The sequence below is a fragment of the Xiphophorus couchianus genome, chromosome 5, assembly GCF_001444195.1.
Source record: "Xiphophorus couchianus chromosome 5, X_couchianus-1.0, whole genome shotgun sequence".
Lineage (NCBI taxonomy): Eukaryota > Metazoa > Chordata > Actinopteri > Cyprinodontiformes > Poeciliidae > Xiphophorus > Xiphophorus couchianus.
Genome location: NC_040232.1, coordinates 9,527,439 through 9,549,792, shown reverse-complemented (window position 1 = coordinate 9,549,792; position 22,354 = coordinate 9,527,439). Strand labels below are relative to the sequence as shown.

Here is a 22,354-nt window from a genome sequence, read left to right as displayed (position 1 = left end):
CGGTGCGACTCAAACTTTATTCAAACCAACAATTTCAGCCTGATTATGGTGTTTATCTTCAGTAGAACATGGCAACCCGACATGTCCAGGTGGGTACCAAGCATATATTTACTGCACATTAAAGGTGACATATTGTTCTTCATTGAACTGGCTAGGAAAACGAAACATGTTTGTTACATTTTGCATAAAATAATCTTTTCATAATGAGATTATATTCTGATCAATTCTATTTTGAGCCTCTTATCACTTTAAATCCAAATAAGCTGCTGCTGGCCACGCCCCCAATTCAATGTCTAAATTCAAGTCAAAATGGCTGCAAAAAATGAAATATATTTATACAACCATCCATATTTGAACAGCAGAAGTGGAGCCTCCTGCTCAATGAACAAGAATGCAGCAAGTGGTTTCCGGATAGTAAATCAACAAAACACTTTTCTGTTCCAGCAGCCATTGTACAGCACATACAGAGGTGAAACCAGCTGATCAAACATTCCTGGAATTTAGTTTGGGTTACTAGGCAACAGGGTAGCTTTGCTGGGGTTGCTAGGTAACGGCACAGCGCCTGTTAAATGTGGCTTTTTGAATAGCAAAAACCACTGACTTCTTGCAAAGCAAGAAGAGTTTTTCATTTTTTAGTGTTTGAGCTGGTTTTCAAAGCAAGCTGGGACATAAATATAAACACAGATACGTACAAAAAGTTAACTTTGTGTAATACGTCCTCTTTAATACAAGCTACTGTCACTAAATTCTTGTTTTTTTAGTGTCTTTGGTAATCAATTAAATCCGTCTGATGGTTGAGAGGAAAAAATAAAAACAGAACGGCATCACAGTTACAATGACTATGCTTTATTTTTCCTTTTACAAAACAGAAAGGGGGGGGCAAAAAATTACCGTCTAGAAATACAAGATATACAAGAAGAAACGAGAGAATTCGCAGTCGAACGAACTGAATAATGACGGGAGGAGAAGAAGAGGAAGAAGTTAAAGCTTCCAACCAAACGAAATCCTGATTCTCACCAGGAGTGAAGCCATAAACCTGCAGGGCGAACGGGGAGAGTTCGGCATGTTGGTTAATACTGTGATACTGATGCTGATGCACTGTGATATGACTCAAAACACAGCAACAAAAACAGAGGAAAAGTGTGTGCTTAGCATTTTATTAATGCTTTTATTTGGTAATGTTCCTATTTAGTGTCTAAGGCACTTTTAAAGAAACATACGGTTATTTCACTGCAAAAACACAAAGTCTTACCAAATATTTCAGTCCAGTTTCCAGTGCAAATATTCTAGTACACTAAAAATAAGACAAAACTGACTTAGAAGTAACTTTTCTGCGAGATAAAGGAGCTTGTTTAAGTCAATAATTCCTTAATATTGACAATAAAATACTAGTCCCACTGTCAGATTACTGCATTTAGAGGAAAAATTGGCTTAGTGTATTTTACACAATTAAAATGCAGATAGAAGATATTAAGAAATAAAATAAGTGCAGGAAAATCCTTCATCAATTTATAAAATACAATCATATAGAAAACATTAAAATCTCTACCAAGTAACAATAAAAAAGTGACAATCACAATTCTTTAAGTAGATTTAAATGATGTTCAACTCTTTCACAGAAGATCTGCTTTTCACCAAGTGCAAAACGGTTTGCTCCAAAACTGATAGATCCTACTAGAGAGGGGAAAAAGGTCCGACATTTTTAGATTGCAACATTTTTCTAGAACCCCCCCCCGACATTTCTGAGCTTGAAAAGAGAAACATTTGCCAGAAAAAAAACACATAAATTTTCATAATTTGTTTTCTAGAAAATTTCAGTTTCAGAAGTTGTAAATTTTTGACTTTTTGTAAATTTTCTGAATTTTAAAAGTTGGACATTTTTGAATTTTGAAACTCAAAAATGTAAAAAAAATAAATAAAAAAGAATCAAAGCATACATTTTTTTATTGTTGACTATTGGAGCTCAGAAATTTCCTTGTTTTTTGGCTGAAATCAACTTTTTTTTTCTCCATCAATATTAAGGAATTAATGACTTAATAAAAGCTCCCATATCTTCCTTAAGTCACTTGTTTTATCTTATTTCAAGTGTACTAACATATTTCATTACAAAATAAACTACTTGGTAAGATGTTGTGTTTTACAGTGTTGTTCAATTAGAGGAGCCGGAGCCGGAGCCGGAGCCGGAGCCGGAGCAGAGCGGTGTGGAGCCGTCCAGCTGCTGCATTTAAAGCTGAGCTGAAACAAAAGTCTGAGTATCAAGGACTAACAACTCAACGCCTACGAAGCGCTCGATGAGGTCTGAAGAGTCGGGATTTATTTATCTCACAATAATGGCACATTCGTACATTCGAGTCAGAGAGATTTACTCAAGTTGATGTTGAGTTCATGGCTCACTGCTGTTCTCAGGGCGCCTCTCAAATCAGCACCAAGAGCAGGGGTGTCCAAACTTTTTGTCATGTACGCCAAACAACAAATTAATAAAAAAAAAAAAAAAAAACTAAATTCACCAAAGGTGGTGAGATTTTGTTTTTGTACCTCCTCAATAAACTAATCATGAATTAAACTAATAAAATAATCAGATTTCTGTGGAGGAATGGAAACTTCACATGTTTTTCCCCCAGTTTGCTTATTATTTTGGGCTCGATTGAAGAAAACTTCATTTTTTGTTCTACACTCAGCACTTAGCAAAACAGGATCAAGGATGTAAGTCAATGTGTTGATGTGGTCCTAGTTACCATGACAACAGAGGTAAACCACAAAGCTTGAAAAGATGATCATTTTATGTTGCAGCTAATACTTTTGCAACTATATTTCAATTTAAAAGTAATAGTTTTTGCCCTAATTTATTCCTGAACATCAGTCGTGGGGGCCGCACAAAATAAATCCAGCGGCCGTAAATGGCCCTCAGCCCTCACTTTGAACACCCTTATTTTAGGTTAAAAAACAAAGAGGTTTGTCTTGTAACGACTGAAATCTGGCATATTACTAGCAGATTGCGGAGAGCCGTTAGTCTAAATTCATTCGGACTGTACAGCGCCACCTACTGGTGAAACGATCTCAAAGTTTCTGCAGGACAACCAAACCATGAGGTGAGGATGTTACCTGGTTAATTTAAAGCAAAAGTTAACGGCTCTAACAACTTTATCTTTTTCAAAACTTTCCTTTTCTTTAATTTGTGAAATTCCTCTTGCATTTGTAATATTTTCTGCTTTATTCTCCTCACCACGTTGTGACTATTTCTGCTGTTGATCATGTCAAAATTAACTTTTTGTCACTGATGTGTGTCTTGTGCTCGTTTTTGAACCATTAATAAAGATTTGCAGGACAAACCGCAAATGTGGCCGAGTCGAAGTGCCAGAGGCTAGCTAACTGTTGGTCATGTGATCAAATGAGCGCAATCTGATTGGCTGAAAGAGCTCGACTCGCTCTAGTGCCGATTGTTTTGTTTGGGTCACATTTTTAGCTGAATTACAAGAAAAAAATAAAACTAAATCGTAATTAGGATAAAATTTCAGTGTTATGAATTTAATTTATATAAAAAGCCGGACTCTAATGAGACTATAAGTCAGAATTTCTATCCAAATTGGGCCGAAAAAAAAAAAGAAAAGTTAGAGGAAAAGTCCAACTGGTGATTTTTCTGACTTCCTGTAGAACAGCAGTAACATAAGACCATGTTTGATTTGAGTTTAATAATAAAACAAAGTGAAGCTGAGCACAAACACTGAGGTGTACCAGCGGTTTATCAGCGGAAAACCATTTAGCGAAGCATTTCTTTCCAGGTTTCAGATGTTCTGTGCAGTTCTGCGCATTTTTCCAGCAACTTTTTCCAGCTTCAAGCCGAACTTTGACACCAAACTGCACGTTCCTTCATTAATGTTGAGATGAAGCAGGTAAATAAAACACTAACTAATTTTCACAGTAACATGTCAGTTCAGATTCCAGGTTTTCCTATCGCGTGTCCCAGAAAGTTCCCTGTTGGAGAGGATGAGTCCGGCACCAGAAATGAAAATGTTTTTCCATTCAGTTCTGGTTTTACATACTTACTCAGTTGAACATGTAAAAAAAAAAAAAAAAAAAAGAAGCTCTTTGTACCTTTATGCGTATGTTCTCGTTAAGTTGAGCGGATAATTTGGTGGGAGGAAATGACAATATGATCGAGCCAAACCAGCGGAGGACAGAGTAAGGCAGAAGTGTCCGTTTTCTCAAAGAGGGCGTTGGATTTTTCCTGCAGCGTTAGATTAAAACAACAACAAACAAAAACAGAACCGCTCCGGTGGCCACTGTGGGAGCAGAGGCAGCAGGATCAAAAGTGTCGTTTAGTCGGCGTTGGAGGTCTGCGTGTCGTTGAAGTCGTTGGATCGGCTGTCGGCGTCGTCGTCCGACATGTCGCCGGAGGCGCCGTCCAGGTTGAGGTTGCGTCGGCCGGAGCGGTTGGAGGAGAAGCTGCTGACTGGGCCGCCTCGCCTGCTCAGAAACAAACACACAGCGCAAATTGAACTCGTGTTTCTCCAAACATCCAGAATTGATTCTGAAATAATAAAAACTGCAGTAACAAGCAGTTATGAAAGAGGTCCAAGCCCTTCGTTTTAGCTTTAACACATCAGCAACTGATATTATAGATAGTCATTTAAGGAATCATCCTGAATCTATTTTCAAGTTTTCGATCTGATCTACTGTCTTTTTTCTTTTTATAATAAAAAAAAAAAATCAACACTAGCACCCTCTAGTGTTGCATGGTTGCCAAACTAGGCCAAGTTCTTAAATTGGGAAATTCTCTGAAACATTTGTTAAAATGTAAATTTCTAAAATGTAAAATGAAGTCTGGTTTACTATTAACTTAATCTCTAATTCCTAGATAATTCGTGGCTAGGCTCCAGGCTTTTTTGTTCCTCGTTGTCATCGAGAAACTTTAAGGTTTCTTCTTTGACAGAGAAATCTGGATGTCTGGTCTCTGTGCCCGCCCACATGGCAAATGCACCAATCAGCAGCCGACTTCAACCAGTCTTGTCTGGTCGGCTGATTAGAACCACTGCTTTCCGTGTAACGATTAGTGGTGCTGAGTAGAAACGGATAGATGGTCGTCAGTCTCAGAGGTTTTAAGCGTCGTCGTACCTCAAACGGTTCTTTAAGGAGTTGACCTCTCTGGTGAGGCCCTCGCTGGCCTCGGTGGCGTCGTCCAGCTCCCTCTGCAGCTTCCTGCGGGACGCGTTGGCTCTGGTCGCCTCCTCTTCGGCCTCCTCCAGCTGACGCTTCAGCTGCTTCATGCGGGAGTTGGCCTTCTCCATCTGAGCGGGCGACGGCGACGTGAGGAGAGCGAACTAACAGACCAACTTTACTTCACTTCTTCTTACCTGTTCCTTGAATTGGTCGGCATGGCGACGCTCATCCTCCACCTGCATCATCACCTCCTTCAGCTTCTTCTCGGTACGCCTGACGATCTTATTGGCCGCTGCTCTCTCCCTGGATGTTTGAGACAGGCAGCAGTGAGACAGACGACCTTGGCGGCTTCGAGCTGTGACCTCTAGGGGCGCGACCTTACTTGGCTTCCTGCTCCAGCTGCTCCTCCAGCTGCAGGATCTTGGCCTCCAGCGCAGTGATGGACGCCTTAAACTTCGACTTCACAGCTCCTTCTAGTTCTGCTAGTTTACCTTTAAGCTCCTGCATTTAGTAACAGACATTTGCCTTTAGGAAGGAAGGATTTTGTAAACATTTTTCAGTGCAGATGAAAAAGGAACAAAAAAAATACCATAACTTTAGATGAGCAGCATGGAAATAATCAATGTGGAGGACAAAAAACTAATTATTTGTCTTTGTCAAAGCTGCAGAATTTGACTGGACCACTTTAAGGGGTAATGCATTTTCCAGGCACATGGTATCATTTTATAGCACAACAAAGTAACTATGTTACCTTCAGTTTGTATAAAACGACTCTATATATATCAAACAAGACGTAACAGGAATTTGACTTTGCAATTTAACGCTTTGAAATTAGACCTCTGTCTCTTTAAGGAGCTCTTGCTCTTTCTGACACTCTGCCTTCATCACAACAATCCTCCTCCATGATGCCGTTTCTAAGGAGCGTAGCTCTGAGAAGTAGCTCTGCCGACTCGCAGTTCCACCAGGTGTTTGCTAATTGCTGCTGCCACTAGTCTGGAGGAACTGAGTGGGAGAGGAGCTGCAGCTGCAGCTAAGAGGCGGTGCTAGGTCCACTCAGGCGTTTTGCACAGCTGAATGGTTGCCATGGAGACCAAAAGATTTCTCAAACATGCATGAAAAAAAATCAAAGCAACACTCCAGGTTTGTTTTTCATGAGGGAATAACATTATAACATGATGTAAAGCTCAAAAAGCCGAGTAATTCTACATAGTACTGCCCCTTTAAGAGATTTTATTCATGTATGTAAATTTATGGTTTCAATTGTATCTAGTTTAACTGTTTCTTTCATCTACTGGTGACGTCTTTCCTCTTATCAATATTTCTGCTGCACCTGTCTGCATCTCACTGTCTTGATGTCTTGTGTTTAGTTTTGGTAAAAATTTGATACATTTATAATTTCATTGGGTGTATTTGCAGATTTTTATCATGTCTGAATAGTTTTAAACACAGATTAATAAAAGCTGGACCTTGTTCTGTCGCTCCATCTGCTGCCGAGCGTTCTCGCTCTTCTGCGCAGCGCTGCGCTCTGCAGTCAGCTCAGCGTTCAGCGTGTCCACCTGCAGGCCGGAAACCAGGGCAGAGCAGGAGACGCTTCACCTTTCAGGATTTCTCAGCAGTGCTTTGTGTTCGGTCGCCTCAAATTTCACAAATAAACTTTCACGACTGAAATATCAGATATGTGGCAGTGAATGCAATGCTTCACCTGCGTGCTGCTCTTTCTGAAGCGGTCGTTGAGGAGCTCCATGTTGCCCTGCTCCTCCTCTATCTCCTCCTCCAGCTGGGAGATGCGAGCCTCCAGCCGCCTCTTCTCCTCCAGCAGTGACGACCTGACACACACACACACACACACGCACACACACACACACCGACACAGTTCGTCTGATTACACCGACAACCAATGATGATCAGTGATGACTGCAACACGTTAGAAGTTGCTCAGTACTTCAAAATCCTGATTATTTTAAATCATGATTGATATATAAAGTAGTTTTAGAAAAACTCAGAGTAACAAAGTTACTTTCTTCAAGTAATGAGTAATGTAAAGGATTACAATTCCAGATAAAGTAATTAGATTACAGTTACTATTACAGATTTGTAAGTCATTTTGTTTATGAATGTCTCATGACAATCACATAATTTTCTAAACTTGTCTTAAACTGTGGTCCGAACAAAATAATTGCATTTTATATGATGGAATAAGAAAAAATACAGTTTCATTGATTACATTTTATATCATGGAAAATGCAGAAAAAAATAGAGCTAGGCTGATATTAATTTGCTTTAAAGCATATTCAGGTTGTTCATTGTCTTTTTAGCTTTAGTAGTTTAGAATCTACCGTATTTTTCGGACTATAAGCCGCCACTTTTTTCCCACGCTTTGAACCATGCGGCTCATAGCCCGGTGCGGCTCTTCTGTGAATTTTTCTTCAACCTCCATGGGGAGGTTTGAATTAGCAGGAAGTGAACCATTAGAAGTCAAAATTGGAAATCAAAGAAGAAATGCTTATTTTCATTTAGAACAAGGACATGCTAGCAGCAGACACGACAGAGAAATTTCTTCAAACTCATCATGGAAACCACAAGAAGAAGTTCACATGATGCAGCTTTTAAGTCGAGGGCTATCGATCTGGCAGTACAGATCGATGGCTGCTGCTCGGCGTGAACGAATCCATGGTTCAGCGTTGGAGACGCAGAGCTGCGACCTTAATAGCAGATTTATTATTAATAAATTATTGTTCTCGATTGAAAAACCGAGAGCGGCGGAGATATCAGCGGCTTACATATGTACGTTTCCAGTTTTTAAAAACCACGTTGTAGATGCGGCTTATAGTGAGGTGCGCTTTATAGTCCAGAAAATATGGTAATTACTTTTGAATATAAATATCTAGTAAAGTAACTGGATTACCTTTTGGGGGAACTAATCAGTAACTGATTACTACTTACTAAGTAACTTGCCCAACCCTGATGATGATAATATCTGTGTCTATTCTTTCCATATGTGTGCAGATTAAACCGCAGGGTGGCTGAAGTACTGACTTCCCAGCGGCGCTGTTGGAGATCTCATCGGTGAGCTCGTCCCGCTCCTGTTCCGCGTGGCGCCGGGCTCGCTCCGATGCTGCGTAGTCCTGCACAAACACACAGAGAGGCGCTCGGGTCTCGCCAAACACCAGAAACTCACAAAACAGAGGAACATCCCTAACCTCGTGCAGCTGCAAGATTTCAGCTTCCAAGTTCTTGAATTTCTTCTCGTTCTCCTTCGACAGGGTGAAGATCTCGTCTCTGGCGGCTCGGGACTCCTCCAGCTCTCTCTGGTAGTCTTTCATCTGAGCCTGCAGGTCCAACAGTTTGCTTAAACCTCCATTACTTCAGCAGCAGCCTTATTTACACAAGGTTTAAATGTTCATCGCTACCACAGTAGAGTGTCAGGACTTAAAATGTACTTTAAGTCCAACAGTTTTATTGATTAATATGGACTTCAAATTCCATATCAGACGGTTGCGTTTAATGGGAAGCAGGTGTGCTTTTCGTACCTGCAGCTTTTTGAGCTGTTTGATTGCTTCATCCCGGCCTTTGTTGGCAGCTTCGATCTGACCCTCCAGCTCGTTCAGGTCCACCTCCAGCTTCTTCCTGGCAGCGACAGCCAGAGATCTCTGCTTCCTCTCGTCCTCCAGCTCGGCCTCCATCTCGCGCACCTGGAGGACAAAACCACGCAACCCATCTCTAAATTCAAACCCCGGTTTACTGATTATATTAAACCAAGGAAACCGCATTGCAAAAAGACAAACTCTTACCAAGAATTTATGGTCTAGTTTTTAGCACAAACATCTTAGTACACTTGAAATAAAATGAAAGCTAATTTTTCAGCGAGATATATCAGCTTATTTTAAGTCAATAATTCCTTAATATTAATGAAAAGGTAAAAGTTGGCAGATTAAGTCACTACGGTGTTACCCAGCAACCCCAGCCCGTCACCTAGCAACTGAGCTCTAGTTCCACTGGCAGATTATTTCACTTCAAGATCATGAATGTTGTGAAAGGGCCGGTTGTGGCAGACTGTATTAATAAAACACATTAAGATATTAATAAAAAGCTAAATCTGCGTTTGTTAAGCACTTCTTAAAATTAGATAATATTGAAAATCTTTTCACAATTGCGTCATTTTCTAGTAAACAGATGACAACTGATTTGATTTGATTCATAAAAACAATATTTAAAGACAATTGTTGTCTTGGAGGTCCATTTATGTGTTCATCTCAGAGTTGGGTAGTAACCAGTTACATTTACTCAGTTACATTTACTTTAGTAACTTAAAAAAAATAGTACTTTTAGGAGTATTTTTTACAAGACTGTACTTTTTATTTTTACTAGAGTAATTTTATTATAAAGTATCTCTACTCTTACTTAAGTAAAATTTCTGGATTGTCTACCCAATGAAAAACAAACATGTTTTAACCAAAGATTCACCAGACACAGATCCACAGTTTTTATTAGCTTCATAAGTTTTATATTGAAATTATTTGGAGAAAAAATATTTTGCCTGATTTTGTTATTTGTTGCTCCTTATATAAATTATTGTCATTTCCGTCCTTGAAAAACCAAAAATTTCCACTTAACTTTATATTTTGGTCCATCTGATGATGTAATTTGTAAATATTTCATGGTTGATCATTTGATCAGTACTTGAGTCGACTTTTTACCAAATACTTCTTAATTCTTAGAGTAATTTCTTCCATCGCTTTAGTATGGAAGAAATTACTGGAGTTTACTTTAAGAATTTACTTAAAGTAAACTCCAGTTTACTTTAACTGGAGTAAAAATATGTTGAAGTAGTGCTGCTCTTACTTGAGTACAATGTTTTGATTGCTTGCCCACCTTTGTCTCCTCTAAAGTCTTGAGGGCCACATAAAGACCTACGGCGGGTCAGATTTGGCCCCCGTGCCTTGAGTTTGACACATGTAACTTATAACAAGACATTTCTTTCCATGTTATAGGTGAAATAATCAATATTAACAAATATTAAGGACTTATTGGCTTAAAAAAGCTCATATTTCTTTCTGAGAAGTTACTTGTTTTATCTTATTTCAAGCATACTAAGATATTTGGACCAGAATCCAGACCAGAAACACTTGGTAAGGTTTTGTTTTTCTGTGTTTCCGACCTGTTTGACCAGCGCTCTCTTCATCTCCTCTCCCTGCTCGTCCTTCGCCTGCAGGTCTCGGTCGAACTGGGCCTTCATGGCCTGCATGTTGACCTCCAGTCGCAGCTTGGCGTCCTCCGTGGCCTGCAGCTCGTCCTCCAGCTCCTCCAGCTGCGTCCTCATCTCCGCTACTTGCTGCTCCAGGGTTCGCTTGGACTTCTCCAGTTCATGCACCTGAGTGCAGTGGCAAGAAAATCAGCATAAAGAAATAATAAAAAAAAGACTCATTGAGATTATTTTTTTTGGATTGGAAAAACATAATTCTGTCATTAGGAAAATAACAACTTAGTAGGGCTGGAGAATAAATTGATTTTATTGATTAATATTGTTGATGTTTGCTTTCTGAAGATGTAATTTTTGGAAAATCTGGATTTCTTCCCACTAACACGCTCTTTGTGTTTTCATAGTTCAGAATGATGTCAGAACACCGAAGGCGGCCATCTTGTCTGACGAAATGGCGCGTTTAATTCCAGTCTCCAGTACATACAGAACATAGAAAACTAAATTAATGTTGTGTTAATCCATTTACAGTCCAAACAGAGGAGCAGGGAGTTTATCTTGAGGAAATAAATAAAGGTGCAGAAATTAATTAGACCATAACATGCACAGTACGCTTCACAACAATTGCGGATGCGGCTTCGCCATTGCGAAGAATTAAACTTAACTCATCCTGAGGTTTTAACAAATGGAGCTGGAAGACGTTACCCTACACCCAGAAGGAGAGCGGCGCTCAGAAGCGTGGCAGACGTAACATCTGTCCGTTTCGGGGAGGCGAAACCATGCAAAAAAATCCTCGTAAAAGCGCAGGCCCGGACCGCGCACAGGGTAAAAAAAAGTTCAACTGATCGGTTTGGATCAGACAGATCCAACTGACCGATGAACTAGTGCAGATTTCTCTGCAGATGCGACCAGGAGGAATTTGTCAGGCTGTGCATTCAGACCCCAGCGGGTGAAGTGCTGGTAATTTAAGTAGAGTCATTTTATTGAATTTATTTTAAGTTATTGGGGCCTCAGTCAGCGGTTGTTTGTCACGGAGAAAAAGTTAACGTAGTTGCGTTCATCTGCTTTATGTGCGATGAGATCTGGATTCATGGTTCAACTAGGTGAATATCAACTAAACCGCACAAAAATGCAGCTTAATAGCCGATGTTAATATGGTTGTAATTTGACAGGTAAAAATAGGACAAGACCGATTCTTTTAATGCTGTCGGTCAAAATGACGGAGAACAAAAAGGTTTAGAGCGACCTCTGAGGCTAACATTGTTTTTATTTTTAGCCATTGCAAGAATAAAGTCATAATATTACAACTGTACAGTCATGCAACAATAAAGTCGAAATAAAAAATATATAAAATATAAAATAAAGTTTTAATATTAGGAGAATGAAATAATTTTCTAAAATGAAAATTAAAAGATTTAAATGAAATGTTGAGCATCTTGTGAAGTTAAACTTTGGTATTGGTTTTTTACAGATAAAGAAATTATTTTTTTTACACATCAGTATCAAAGCAGGACTTTGAAACAAGACAGACTGAGCTGATAACTCTGTAGAAGCTTTTTTCTCATTAAAACAACTTTTTATTGTACCTTTAAGACATTCTTCTGCTAATATTATGACTAAATTTAGTAATTAAGATTTGAGACAGTTTTTTTTATTTTTCTATTTCTAATACTCTGTTGTACAACTCACAGAAGGAAATAAAATTGAAAATATTTTCTGTAAAGCTGTCAAAATTAACATGTTTATTCTACATTATTTCACATTGTTTTAACACCATTCATTTTTTTAAAAGTGCCATCAACTCACAAGCTTCAGTACTTTTAGGACATCATTGTGCTGACATTTGAATAATGTCCTTTCCTGTTGTTTCTCTATGGGACTCTTTTCCTGTTTCTTACAAAAGTAATCACTGAAAACAGCAGCAACCCTGGGATTAATCAGATTAGAAATTTTTATTGTTGACAGCACAAATTTTCTGTCAATTGTAATTTCCTTTTTAGAAAAAAAGACCTGGTATGAGAAACAATCTGAGATGTTATTTCTAAGCTCTACCGCCCAGCCTTTAGATTAAATATAAAGTTTATTTTAAAGATTTTATTTTACGTAACCTCTGACCTGCACCCTGACGGTAAATAAAGCGATCTAACATGTAATCAGGTGAAAGCTGCTCACGTTTTTTCCCACGTCGTCCTTGGAGCTCATCAGATCCTCCATCTCAGTGCGGAGCTGCTTGTTGAACCGCTCCAGCTCCTCCTTGGCCTCCAGCGCCTCCTCCAGAGCTTTGGCCAGAGACAGAGCCTTGGTCTCCTTCTCCCGGGCCTCCGCCTCGGCCCGGTCGCGCTCCTCGGCGTACCGAGCCGAGATCGTCTTCTCCTCAGCCAGCATCTAACAGCGACATCACAAAATAAACCTTTAAACTCAGACCCAAGATATGAATAACGTCCATCTCTTGGCTTCGGGTCTACCTGGTCAAACTTCTTCTGCTTCTTCTCCAGGTTGGAGACAATCTGCCTCTGGTGGTCCAGGTCCACCATCTGGTCGTCCAGCTCCTGCTGCAGCCGGTTCTTGGTCTTCTCCATCTTGTCCAGCGCCATGGTTTTCTCCTCCAGCCGCTGGTTGGTGAGCTCCACGTCCTTCTGGAGTTTCCTCTTCGCCTCCTCCAGACCCTCGATCACGCCCACATCCTCGTCCAGCTTCTTCTTCGTCTCAAACAGCTGCAGAGAAAACATTTAACATGAATAAACACACAACTAAAGATGTCCTGATACTAAGATTAAAATTAAGGTCCTGATAGTGACGCTTCTAAATGATCAGGACTAAAAATAAGAAAAACTGAAACCGAGAAAACATTTTCATTAATTGAAATAAATGAAAACGGTTTTAATGGGGAAAAACTACAACTAACTGTGACTATATTGTACATTTATACAGCTAACTAAAACATCCTCATATTTTAGATATCCTTCTTTATCATGTTTATGAATTTGTTTATTAGCCTTTCGAACTGATTTACTTTTATCCACAGATGCCGATTACATCAGCTGTCGGAAAATTACGGCTCACTGTAATCCTCCTGGCGGCGCAAACTGGCGAAAGGCTGGTAGAAAACAGCAGTCGGTTGGTTTTTCCAACAATAATAAATATTTTGAAAATGTCATCTTCTATTGAGTTTTCACGATTTATGAATTCTGCAACTTAAAATGAACCAAAGTATGAAAAATTAAAAACTACTTCTATAACTAATAAAAAGTAAGAAAAAATAAGGAAACTGGTTTCCCAAAAGTAAATGTGGTGTTCACTATTCTGCTTGCGTAGTCTAGAAAATAAAAACAAAACAAACAAAAACTAAGTAAGAGACAAGCAGAGCAGATGATGACTTTTTAACAGTTTTCTGGTAAATTGCTCTGAACTTTTTCCCTTTTCTTCAGGTTTTCTCGTTTGTGACCTGAAGTTTGAGGACCGAAAACAGTCGTGTTTCTTTGAGACGCCTTCACCAAGTGTTGCTTTACAGCTGACAGCTCCAGTTCTATTTGACTAATGATTGCCGACACTCATCCAAATATGACTCACATTTTCTCTGCAATCTGTGTCTGAATTGCTGCAGGTGTCTCACATCAGCGACAGATGTTCCCAGCTCCAGCCTGCCTCTGAGTTTGGACACCTGAGAGGAGCAGCTGTGGCTTCGTCCTACCTGAGCCTGAACCGTCTGCAGCTGCTTCTCCAGGCCGCGGCGCGCTTCCTCCTCCTCCTCCTGCTGCTCCAGCAAGTTGCTCTTTTCTGCCTCCAGTTGGCGGATTTGGCCGCTCAGATTCAGTTTCTGACGAGTTTCCTCCTGGAGCAACTCCTGAAAAAGACAACGTCTTTATTTCTATTCTTAAGGTTTGAAAATAAAATAAAAACCAACATAAGACCCATGCAAAAAGTCTTACAGGACGTAGATATTTGTATAAATTGATGCAATAAAAAAAAAACAAAAAAGCACATAGTTTACAATCTGTGTTTTAGCATATTCAAAGCCTGCATGTTGTAATAAATTTATCCATATTTAAAAAAATGTTTGGTTTTTTTTAGCATCTTAGCCTGAGTGGCGGGAAATTCTGCAACCTGTGGGTCCGGAGACGCAACTTGCAACTATTATTTTAGTAATCCTGTAATCTACTGATTATTCTGATGATTAATCAAGAAATTAAATAAAAGATTTGACAAAATCGGATATCAATATCAATTACTTTTTTGTAGCTTAGAATATTTACCTGTAGCAACAAAAGCTCACTTCTTAAATCAACCTGGACAAAAATCACACAGACATCTGAAACTATTTAAAATTGTATATAAGAAGTAAACTAGCAGGCTGAAAAAGACACTTGCAATAAGAAAATAAAAATGTGTATTCACTGCAAAAAGCAACATTTTTGTTAGTTTTGGTTTTGTTTCTAGTGCAAATGTATTTATATACCAGAAATGAGACAACACTAACTTACAAGTAGTGCTTGTTAAGAGCTTGTTTTAAATCAATTATTTCTTAACACTATAAAAAAATAGTAAATGTTACCATTGGCAGATTATTTTCCCATAATGAAATAATCTGCCAGTGGAATTAGTACTTTATCATGAATATAAAGAAATTATTGGTCTTTAATAAGCTCCTATATCTTGCTAAAAAGTTACTTGTAAGTTAGTTTTGTCTTATTTCAAGTGAACTAAGATATTTACACTACAAACTAGACAAAAAATACTTGGTAACATTTTGTGTTTTTGCAGTGTATGCTCCAATTTTTAGTTTAAACATTCATCTTCAGTCAATTTCATAGATGAATTCTCACTTTTCACAGCCATTTGTAGCTTTTTGAATTTCAAACAAAATTATGCTGGAGTCATTTTGTCCAAACTGATCGAACCTCAGAGTCCTGCAGTTTGCTGTTCAGGTTGTCCACTTCCTTCGCCAGCTTGACGCCCTTCTTCTCGGCCTCCTCCAGTAAGGCGGACACGTTGTCCAGCTCCGTCTGTCAGACAAGCAGACGTGACGTAAGCCGGGCTTCAGCGTGGGAGCCAGAGAGCGGCAGCAGCGTGTTTCTACCTGCAGCCTGAGGGAGCGCTCGCTCAGCTCTCCTTTGGCCCGCTCCATCTCGGTGGCTCGAGCCACGAACTCCTGCAGCTGGCCCTCCACCTTCTTCCTCTTGTACTCCGACTCCGTCTTGGTCTGCTGCAGGCTCTTCACTTCGCAGGCCAGCTCTTTGTTGTCGCTCTCCAAGCCCTGCTTGTTCTTCTCCAGGTTGGCTTTGAACTGCGCAGAATAAAATCGGTCAGACGCCGCCGTGTCCCCCATCAGCAGAGTTGGGTAGTTACTGGTTACATTTACTCAATTACATTTACTTGAACTTTGAACTGCTTTGTTGCTGATAAAGTGCTATATAAATAAAACTTTTTCTTTTTTGTCTTCTACATAAGTAACTCTTTTGAAAAATTTACTTTTAGGAGTATTTTTACTGTGCTGTACTTTTTACTTTTACTTGAGTAATTGTATTATGAAGTATTTCCACTCTTACTTGAGTAAAATTTCTGTATTTTCTACCCACTGAATGAAAAACAAGACATATTTTAACCATAAATTCACCGGACACAGAGACACACCTGCAGTTTTTTTATTAAAAGAAACTGATTTGGAAAAATTTACTTTTGCCTGATTTAGTTATTTTTTGTTGAAAAATAAATTACTGTCATTTTTGTCCTTAAAATACCAAAATTTCCTGTTAACTTTATATTTTGATCCATCTGATGTAATTTTTCAATATTAAATGACTGATTATTTGATCAGTAGTTGAGTAAACATTTTACCAAATACTTTTCTACTCCTGAGTAATTTCTTGGCTGCTTACTTGAGTAAACATATGTTGCAGTAGAACTGCTATAACTGGAGTATAATTTCTGGGTATTTCGTCCCGCTCCGCTCGGTGCCGCCTGCAGCAGCAGACTCACCCTGCGGGCCTGTTCCAGCTGATCGGACAGTTCCTCCAGAACCTGGCCGTGCCTCTGTCTCATGTCCTGGATCTGAGCCTCGTGGTTTTTGGATTCTTCTTCTATGGCTTTCTTCAGCTCTGCCACTTCCTGCTCTCGCTTTGACCTGGATATCAAACCCAATTATGAAGCACATCTTCAGAAAACGGAGTGAGTTTTGTGCAATTCTACGTAAGATGGAGGGTTGGGAATGAATGTTAGCTTCAAATGAGGCAACAAAACATCTGCAGTTATTTTCTCGTATGTATTCCTGTTGAAGTAAGGAGTGTCCAAAGTTTAGCCAAAATTAAAATTCAATTTATTTAGTCTAAAGGGAATTTAAATGAAAAAATAAACTAAATAAAAAATAATTAAGTTAGTAAACTTTATTATTTTGAAAAATAATTAAATAAATGAGAAATGTACTTAATTATAGATAAATAATTTAATTAATTAAATAAATTATTAAATTTAACTTTACTCCATCTTAATCTGTTTTTAATTAATCTACTAAATTTGGCTAAAGTAAGCGTTTTCATAGATTGAGTGACCTAAACTCCTCATTGTATTGCTCAGAAATTACAAAAATTTCCTGCAAAATTTCGTTTAACATTTCAATCCTGCAAAAGTTTTTTTTATCTATAACAAATCTCACTACTTTGTGTTTAACCAAAATGTTGCATGCTTAATTTATTGCTGAGTAGGTAGAAAAAGATTTATTTTGGCTCTGATGTCCTTCTGACTTGTGGGTTCTGGCCCAGAGGTTTGTCCTGCTCATGCACCTGAGCTCCTGCTGGGCGGCGGTGGTGTCCAGCGTGTCCTCCAGCTCCGTCTTCAGAGCCTCCAGCTCCTCGCTCAGATCCCGCTTTAGTTTCTCCGCTTTGCTCCGACAGATCCTCTCCGACTCCAGATCCTCCTGGAGCTCGGCCAGCTGCGCCTGCAGCTCACGGACCTGCTTTAAGGCGTTGTTCTTCTGAGCCGCTTCCTCGTCACTCCTGGTTGGAGAAACGCAGACACACAAGCTTTTAATGCAGGATTTCACTGATACGTGTTCAATATATGTTAGACTGTAGAGATGGCTGTGAACAGAGGTTCGGCTTTACTGGTGAGAAACTAAAAAATCTGATTATTTTCAAGCAGTGGCACCAGGCCTCTAACATCCTCTGAAATACTTAGAGACGTTGCTAAAGGAAGAAGATTCAAAACGCAAAGCGAAGAGAGGATTTATCATAGAGATGGGTAGTAACTAGTTACATTTACTTGAGAAACTTTTTTGAAAAATGTACTTGTATTTTTACTTTAGTAATATTATTATCAAGCATTTCTACTCTCTGGATTTTCTACCCACCGAATTACCAGACACACTCCTGTAGTTTTTGTTAAAGTTTCATAGGTTTTTTATTGAAAGAAGCTAATTTTAAAAATTATTTTGACTGATTTTATCTTTTTTTTGTTGCTTATACAAATAATGATCATTTTAGTCCTTAAAATACCAAAATTTCCATTTAACTTTATATTTTGGTTCGTCTAAATATTAAATGACTGATAATTCGATCAGTCAATCAGTACTTGAGTTAACTTTTCACCAAATACTTTTTTATTCTTAATTTAATATAATTTTTGGATACTCTACCCATCTCTGTTTATTATAGAAAAAAGATATAAGAAGATAATTAATATTTTTGAAAAAAATCCATAATGCATCCTTCTGTTGAGGAAACGGCAAATATATGGAAGAGATGAGAACTCTAGATTTAATTTCTATTCTTGATCCAATCAGACTAAACCTGAATTATTTTACAAAGATTGGACAAAAATGTCCAATCTTTTTTGGACATTTTTGTCCAGTTGCAGCTTTACCAGCTGCAACTGGAGCTGCAGCTGGTAAAGACTTGCAGCTCCAGTTGAAGAGAAAAGTGGTTGTAAGTAGAATTGACCCAGAGAGACTGAATTTAAATGTCTGCCTAAGATTTTTTGATTTTTAAGGAACTTTAACTCTATGTAGTTAGAGCAAAATTATTTATATCCCTGTTGGATTTAGGTTTTAAAATATTTGTGTTCAAGAGAAGAAGAGAATAAAGGAGAAGAAAAGAAACAGAATGAAAACAGTAGGAAGAGAAAAGAAAAAAATACAAGAAAAAATTAAAGAGAAAAGAAAAATAAAGAAAAACAGAGAGGTTTTCCCTCCTTTTTTTCTTCTTTTCCAATTAAGACTCCAACAGAAGAAACAAAGGATAAAAAGCATGAAAAAAATTATTTTCTGATAAAAAAATCTGTAAAACAAACTAACGATTCAAGAAGCAGGAATGGGCTGATCCAGTTCTGTCCCAAATTTTCCATACAAATTCTTCATCAAAATGTAATTCAATACGTCTTGATCTGGCTTGTTGAAATTATAATTCTCCGTCTTTATGGGTTTTATAACCACTAAACCATTATTATAATTCATGACCAGATTTCTGCATGTCTCCACAGCCATTTTGATGATTTAGGAACTTAGGGATAATCTTTCGATAGCAGATTCAAGATGGCATCTCAAAAACACGTCCAGTCAGAAGAAACATGTTGGTAAAATTAGACAATTACTACAAACTTAAATCTGCCAAAAGTATTGTTTTCCTGCCACCAGTGATGGCATAGTTACTTTGAAAAAGTAACTTTAATCGAATTACTGATTACTCCTTGAAAAAGTAACTTAGTTAGATTACTGACTACTTGATTTGGAAAGTAACTAAGTTACATTAAAAGTAACATTTTTAGTTACTTTCAGCAGCTGCTAACAACGCTGTGAAAATTACATTGAGCTTTGCCAAAACTTAATTATAAGCTATTTTATAATGGTAACATCAACAATGTGTCTCCACTTATAAGGTTGAACTGAAGAGGAGATTGTTTAATAGTTACAACAGTACAAATAAAAAACGTGATTAATTTGTTTTCCACTGTTGTCTGGAAAACTCTAAGAAGGATTTTAAAGCCCCCATGTGTCCCCCCAGCCTCCAGGTTCTGCGTTACGGCCCTGCGTTTGGTGTCAAAGCGCAGCGCTCCTCCTGCAGCTCCACAACTCAGATGGCTGCACAGATTTGTGACACTTATATTAATATTAATAATTATAATGGTGTTAAGTTGCCATTATAATTATTGGCAAATATGGACACGTTTATTCGTGGCTGTTTTCACGTTTATTGCGCTGTTCAAATTAGTCTCGATGTTTGCAGTTTTCTGGAGCGCAACGCAAAGCTCGACGTCATTCAGAGGTAATATATTAACTTGACATTAACAAAGACACAGCGGGACGGATCATCCAGGAAATGATGGACAGGGAGAGCCTGACTAAGACTACCTTAATGACGGACCTATTTTTGATTTATTATGAGTCTCTGTTTATTTCTAAGCCCAAATGAGCAACTTCACGTTCAAAAACGAGCCCAAAAAGGCGCAACCCGCCACTCATTAAATTTGCAAGCGACTTAAAAAACAAAAACAAAACCCAAAAGCCGCTTATAATAATTGGACTTGGCAACAGAAACTCAAAATAGTTCCAGTTTTTCCACCAACAAATGCGCGTCTCCCTCCATTGTTTACATTTATGTAGCATAGAGACGTCGGTCACTCGACAAGACGCGCAGAGGAAATACGATTAAATAACAAAAGAAAATAGTAACGCAAAGTGATTTCGATAAGTAACTGTAGTCTGACTACTGGATTTGAAATAGCAACGCGTTAGATTACTCGTTACTGAAAAAAGTGGTCCGACGTCAGTAACGCTTTACTTTGTAACGCGTTACTGACATCACTGCCTGCCACTTCATGTTTATGTGGTGTTGCTCTATAAGGTAGAGTCCAAATACTCTGAAGTTTGTTGGAATGGGGAGTAAATTAAGGAGGATAAATACTTATTAAAATGTTGTACCTTTATCCCTCTTTTTATCCTCAAGTTGCCACATGATGGCAGTGCAGAGAACCGAACTGAGACTGTGCGGCGCTCTGAGCCTCCCTGTGAGATTCCTCACTTATAAATATCTCCTCTCTGAATGCTATAAAGATCCACTTATGTGATCACATGAATGGTTTGATTAAAGCCACTAATAACTTTCATATAAACTTGGCGCCCCACTTTCCTGGCGAAGACCGGCCCGATTGTTTGCTGAAGAGTTCAAGATGAGGCCCATGGAGCTTTAATGAAGGCTGTGACTAAACCCCAGGATTCCTGTGTGTAAAATTAGACGGTCAGACGGTCAGACCTCATGTCTGGGTCGTCGGTCGGTTAAAATGAAATGACAGCAAATGTGATTTTTTTCTGGAGATAAGAACATAAAACAAAAGAATAATTTTTTCCCCAGCTACAATTTTTAATAAATTAGTCAGCCACCGCTTAATTCCTTCAGGTGAAGGAAAATAAAAACTAAAACATGAGCATCAATCAATCTTTGTTATCTGTAATCAAATGAAAAAGCTCTCAGCGTCTCTGACTGGAGGAAATTACTGCGGAGAAACCCAGAGGGAGAGTGTTAACCACTTACAGACTCACTTGTGTGTTTTGTTGTTCAAATGTCTATTTCGGGTAAGGACTCTGTTGTATCTCTACAGTGCTGTTGCTATGGATACGGTATTTAGGGCTGTTCTCTGAAGACAGACTGTGTGTGAGGCTGAAATGAGCAACGCCGAGATTAACGCTGTGCAATGCGGCTTCAGGTCAAAGGAGTGCCTTTTGTTGGCGAGGGAGAGCCTCAGTTGTCTTTTTTAAATAATGTTTGAGGTGGGAAAATATCTTCATTTGATCTTGAATCTGTGTAGCTGCTAATTTTAGACAATTTTTCTCCACTGATTACAACCAACACCTCTGTGCGGGCGAATGTGACAGCTTATCCAAACTAAACTGTGACTGATACAAACAAACTAAAAAAACTGAGGTTTTAGATCAATTGCAAGTGCTTACAGTGGTAAAGCAAGCAGTGTGTCTAGCAAGCTAATGCGCTAATAGCAGCAATAATTGTCAATTTAGTGCTTTAACTAACTTTGGAAGTGTTTAGCTCCATTAGCTTCCGATAAATTCTAAAGAGATAATTTACTTTTCTGTTTTGAAAACTTCTAGATGAATAAGGTTTGACATCTGGGATGAAGCTTTGGTTATCAAGTGTTAAGATTTTTTCAAGTAGTCATCTGTTTATATTTGTACTCTTATTTTGCAGTATACTGTTCATGCAGCAGTTTCCTCTCCTCATGTTCTCCACCCATGATGCAGTGCAGCAGATTATGTATGTTATCTACACAAAATGCAAGTGAACTATTTAAAATCAACTTATATCCTGTGTGATTTTTGGCTGAACTACTAACTTCTGCTAAATACCATCCTAGAATAGTGCTTTAGCATTAGCATCCACAAAATACCACATCGATATAGCGTTTAAGCATTAGCTTTCACTAAATACAATGCTGGCATATCACTTTAGCTTTAGCATTAGCTTTCACTAAATACAATGCTGGCATATCACTTTAGCTTTAGCATTAGCTTTCACTAAATACAATGCTGGCATATCACTTTAGCTTTAGCAATAGCTTCCACTAAACATCATGGTGGTATTGTGTTTAGCATTAGCAGCTTCCACTAAATACAATGTTGGTATAGCATTTAGCATTGGTTTCGCTAAACACCATTTTGGTAGAGCACTTTAGCATTAATATTAGCTACATTAGTGCAACTAATATTTAGTTTAACTTTAAGGTTACCACAACTAGCTTTTTAGATAGCAGTGGCCACAACTAAGAAGAAGTAATGTATTATTTAGGAACATATAAATAAACCTATATAAATTTGAAGTATTACCATTAATAATATAAATGTTTATATTTTTGCTAGCATGATCTTCTGCTCTCTGCTGTCTTTTTCTCATGTTTACTGAGCAACATGTTGAACGGCTCGCCGTTTATCCTGGTTGTGCCCCAGACCAAACAGCTGCTGTAACTGCGTGACGCCATCAGGCGGTTTGGTCCAACTTGAGGGAA

The 22,354-nt window shown here is 38.5% G+C and overlaps 1 protein-coding gene across 3 annotated transcripts in view; it reads right to left on the bottom strand.

Annotated features, from left to right (window-relative positions):
* Positions 1 to 2,007: 2,007 nt before the first annotated feature.
* The window catches only part of LOC114144540 (myosin-10-like), a 72,876-nt gene continuing 52,529 nt past the window's right edge, over positions 2,008 to 22,354 (bottom strand). For 2 of the 3 annotated variants that reach the window (XM_028017474.1, XM_028017477.1), the window contains 17 exons: positions 17,131 to 17,343; positions 16,331 to 16,475; positions 15,432 to 15,638; positions 15,253 to 15,357; positions 14,046 to 14,198; positions 12,820 to 13,068; positions 12,527 to 12,739; positions 10,316 to 10,528; positions 8,688 to 8,849; positions 8,358 to 8,486; positions 8,194 to 8,282; positions 6,860 to 6,983; positions 6,624 to 6,713; positions 5,540 to 5,658; positions 5,352 to 5,460; positions 5,113 to 5,285; positions 4,317 to 4,464 (listed from right to left, as the gene is read on the bottom strand). In XM_028017474.1, the coding sequence (XP_027873275.1) occupies positions 4,317 to 4,464; positions 5,113 to 5,285; positions 5,352 to 5,460; positions 5,540 to 5,658; positions 6,624 to 6,713; positions 6,860 to 6,983; positions 8,194 to 8,282; positions 8,358 to 8,486; positions 8,688 to 8,849; positions 10,316 to 10,528; positions 12,527 to 12,739; positions 12,820 to 13,068; positions 14,046 to 14,198; positions 15,253 to 15,357; positions 15,432 to 15,638; positions 16,331 to 16,475; positions 17,131 to 17,343 (2,641 nt within the window). Of the gene's footprint in view, positions 4,465 to 5,112; positions 5,286 to 5,351; positions 5,461 to 5,539; positions 5,659 to 6,623; positions 6,714 to 6,859; positions 6,984 to 8,193; positions 8,283 to 8,357; positions 8,487 to 8,687; positions 8,850 to 10,315; positions 10,529 to 12,526; positions 12,740 to 12,819; positions 13,069 to 14,045; positions 14,199 to 15,252; positions 15,358 to 15,431; positions 15,639 to 16,330; positions 16,476 to 17,130; positions 17,344 to 22,354 lie in introns of all 3 variants that reach the window. The other variant, XM_028017475.1, reaches the window with a different exon arrangement.